This window comes from Gavialis gangeticus, unplaced genomic scaffold (genome assembly GCF_001723915.1).
Source record: "Gavialis gangeticus isolate Ggan-Ray unplaced genomic scaffold, GavGan_comp1, whole genome shotgun sequence".
In the NCBI taxonomy this organism is placed as follows: Eukaryota; Metazoa; Chordata; order Crocodylia; family Gavialidae; genus Gavialis; species Gavialis gangeticus.
In genome coordinates, this window is record NW_017729034.1 from 86,980,002 (window position 1) to 86,984,310 (window position 4,309).

Genomic DNA, 4,309 nt, shown 5'->3' on the forward strand with positions numbered 1-4,309 from the left:
CCCCCCCCCCCATGCTGGGACTTGATTCTGGGGGCCCTGCCCCCCCCCCCCCCAGGGATTGAGTCTGAGGGGGCTGGTACCACCCCTGCCCAGCTCTCTCACCCTGGGATTGGGTCCCAGGGGTTTGACACCACCCCCTTCTGCTACCATTGTGTTGGAACTGTGTTCAGGGGGGCCATCAGTGCCCCTGCCTGCCTCCTGCACTCCAGGATTGGGCCCCAGGGTAGGGCGCAGCATCACCCCCTCTCAGCCCCCAACACTAGGACTGGGCCCTGCCCAGTTTTGAGCACTGGGATCAGGTGCCAGATCCAGTGTGCAAGACCCAGAGATTTGGCAACAGGGGAGCAGTGCAACCGTTCCCCTGCCAACAATTTTTTAGACCCATAGGGAGACCTGCTGGCCAGCTGACGTGGCACCGTCGGCTGGATCTGGCCCACAAGCCAGAGGTTGAGCATCCCTGAACTAGAAAAATCAACTGTCATATTCAACTGTTTCAAGGGCAAAAGCACTAACAGAAAACAGGGTGTAGAGGGTGTATCTTGAGAAAGAAAAGCTTCCTTAGTTGTCTTTATAAGGAACATTTAGAGGCACTGGCTAAGTGCCTCTATCTTGTATAAATCATCCATTATATAAAAGTTGAAATGGACTTTGGGTAACCTTGTAGACAGACCAGCTTGCAAAGCCAGATTCCATGTTTTTGCTGACGTAAACAAGAAAGCACCGAAACTAAGGGTTTAACTATAGTCACGCAAACAAAGCAAAACCTATTACCATAAGGAATAGCACTCATTGTCAAAAGTCCAAACCAAATTGGTAACTTCAGGGGCCAACCTAATTAAATAGTTGTTAAGTATTTACCATAAATTCTACACTTAGCTTAGAAGAGAATCTTCATGACCAACCCCTTTCATTAACATATACCTGATCAGGTTGTAGCTGGATGTATGTCATTAAAAACTGCATATGTATAATTGTAAAGTTGGGGTAGTTGGGAATCATGGACCTGAGCTGTTGGAAAAACTGAAGAAGAGCTCAGAGTTCCTGGGATCCAGCCTACATGCATCCTCCCACTCATGAGTATGCTTCTGCATTTCCATTGCCCAATCTGAATTCTAGTTAAACTCATGTTTAGCTTTCCAATAACATGCTTCTCCTGATAAGAGACAGATGTGCTCTCTCTCTTTATCCAGAGACAACAAAGAAAACTCCCCCAATTTGGGGATGGAGGGCTTCAGTCTTCATTAAACAAAACTCACTGACGTATCAAAAAAAAAATCTAAACATTTGAAAGAAAGGAAACAGCAATGTCTTGTCATTATGCAGTAACAATTTAGACAACTGACTGCATCTACTTGAAGCTATATCAGCAGAATCAGGCTTTGTGTCTCTTTCTGGTCTGATGTCTGACAGCCTAGTGGTATAGCCACTTGAAAAGGACCAAAGAAAGAAGACAGCCTAAATATGGAATTCTATATATGCTCTTAGTCTACTTTTTCCAACCCATCAAAATATGAGAAAGAGAGACGGGAGCAGGACACAAAACACCTAGCTTTCCAACATGTATTATTACCTTTCCCTTTCCACTTCTTGTAGGGAAGTTAATGCTAGAGTGAAAATGGAAGACAGAACCTGGAAGAGGGCTGTAAAGGTGTGATTTTAGTAATCTCCCACAGATTTTGCCCAGGGTAGAAGGGTTATCTGTACATTGCAAAAAGAACTAGGGAACTTGAAGACTGATTTAAAATTATAGCCACCAGCCTCCCACACTTGTATGGATATAAACATACCTGCTGTATATTAAATTCTCCTTCACATTCCTGTTTGTATCTCCTTGGAAGAGTCTCTACCTCTCGGATATCTTCCATAGTGACTTGTTTAGGAAGGACCTCAAACAAGGAGGTCAAATACATGATGATCGATTTTTTATCAGGAAGCTGTACAGCAATGTCTAAGATAGAAAATTTTAAAATGGGGGGAGGGAGAAAAAAAATAATCAAACAATACTGCTTTTCTAGACCATCTCCTAAAAAACTGTGAACTCTCTCCATTGACATAAAAATAATATGCCTCTCTTTTAATATAAACAATTTGTATTAAGGTAGAATATGAAGTCTATTTTGTAAGTGCATACTTATTCTAGAACAGAGTAATCATACGTGAGAACAAGTACACCGTAGTTAATCAGGCATAGCTATTCAGGATCAACTCCTTATCACTATATGGACAATCCCTTAAGGAACTCAAAGGGAAAAATGGAACAGCTATTCTGAGTTTCATTCTTGTATGTACACGCATTTAAAATAAACTCCATCCCTGTAGCTGTGTTATAGCACAGGATATTTGCAGATCACATAAGAAAAGGTTTCAGTCGTGATATGCTCATCAGTATAATTGAGTGGATGAAAATTCCAGCTCATACTTCAAAACTCCTTTTCAAGAAAGTAGTATAAACACCAGTTAAGTCAGGGAAGCACTATATAAAATGTACCTATGGGAGACTGAATTTCCAACAGGAAATGTTAAAAGGAATCATGGAAACTTAGTGGCTAGACATATAATAAAGCAGGGGTCAGCAATCTACAACCCAAGGGCCAGATCAAAAGAGGTCCCAACCAGGGGCAGAAAAGCAGAGGGGGGAGGAATCAATGGCACAAAGCTGTGCTGTGTCACCCACTCCCTTCAGAGTGTCCCACTTTGCTGTGAAGCCTGCTGCTCCACTGAGTCTGCTTGCCTCACACTCAGGAATCTGCAACAAGGGCGAGTGCCTGCAACTGGGGGGGAGCTGAGACTTCCAGCCCAGAATCACAGCCAGGTTGCACACTCTGGCACATGTCCTGGCAAAAGACTGTCAACCGCTGTAGCATGGGAGCCTTTAAAGTACAGATATATGCAATAGTGAGTGAAAGGGACAGGCTAACTATTAAATGTTACCTGTTTTTTAAACACTTAGCTCAAAAGTTAAATTTTAAATCAAGTGCAAACAAGCATGCAGTACCTTCAGGATCTAACAGTTTTTCTATTCCCAGGTGTTTTTTGGCTATGCTGAATGCATGTTCCAGTCGTTCAACTGGAGACATCTTGGTAACTCTATCCCAACTGAAGAGTTCAGGTCTGAAAGTGTGGAAATAAAAAAAATATATTTTTTTAATAAAAGAAAATCAAACAAGGGGAAAAGATAAATTCCACATGTATCAGTGAATGCTACAATGTTTTTACTAAATACAGATAAAACCCAGAATTATAAGATTAGAAATATATTTGCAAGTTAATACAAAGAAAATTCCTGACAGATTCAAATCACTTTCTATACAAATGCCACAGTTGCCCCATCCACTGCTACATAACGAAGTGTACAAATACGACAGAATTCAACTGCATTCACTGTAGCAACCATTAGCTTAACAAGCTTTTCTTTTTTTCTAAGAATTTATATTACTCAAAGGTATATTTTTAGCATTACTGCTTAACATGTATTTTGGGTAACAAAATAAAAACAAGTCAGTTTTACTTCTGTTTCTAGTCAATATACCACACCCAGATTTTATGTTCTAAGATTTGAACAGTATTTCAGTGGTTGAGCTGCAAAAACTACTAGGAAATGAAGAAATAGTGTTTTAATTGTACTAACTGGAATGAAATCAGAGGTGAGGAACAAAATTATTAAGAAGCTAAAAGGAATGGGGAAAGTTTTAATGTTCTAACATCTAATAAAACCCATTGAATGAAAGTATCAAAATTTTGATAATAGCCCAAAATATTTAAAGAATTTAAACAAAAGTATTAGAAATGACTTTAAAAAGGTTCTGTGAAGTGAAATGAGATTAAGTGAAGAAAAATATTGAAATGATATATTAGAAAAATCAACAGCACCCATTAGGCATCTGAGAAGCTGTGATTACTGCTCCTGATTAACTATAAATTGCACACAAATTTGTTAGCTCCATCTCCTCAGCATCCTTTCGCAATCTTTATATTCATCATTTGTCTTTCAAGCCAGGTACACGTTACAACATATTACTTACTTATAATCAGCACAGTTATACAGGTGTAGACATAATGTATTTCTGTACAGCCTATGTCATTCGGGAAGTAACTACACCAAGTTAAAAAACAAACAAAAGAAACTCCTATGCTGATGTAAGGTGCATCCCATGCCTTTGTGGTATAGACTAGACTACATTTTAAGCCCCCTGACAGTGCTATGTGTCTGGAAAGCACTTAGCACCGACCAGCTGACTATTCAGGCTTCCCAAGTGCTAACTGTTAAAATAATAAATTATAATCTGGAATTTAAAAAAAAAAAAAAAAA

The 4,309-nt window shown here is 39.6% G+C and overlaps 1 protein-coding gene across 4 annotated transcripts in view; it reads right to left on the reverse strand.

Annotated features, from left to right (window-relative positions):
- Positions 1-4,309, reverse strand: part of UTRN (utrophin) — a 692,661-nt gene that overhangs the window by 503,104 nt on the left and 185,248 nt on the right. For all 4 annotated transcript variants that reach the window (XM_019526790.1, XM_019526791.1, XM_019526792.1 and 1 more), the window contains exons 7-8: positions 2,996-3,111; positions 1,788-1,948 (exon numbers count right to left, since the gene is read on the reverse strand). In XM_019526790.1, the coding sequence (XP_019382335.1) occupies positions 1,788-1,948; positions 2,996-3,111 (277 nt within the window). The remainder of the gene's footprint in view (positions 1-1,787; positions 1,949-2,995; positions 3,112-4,309) is intronic.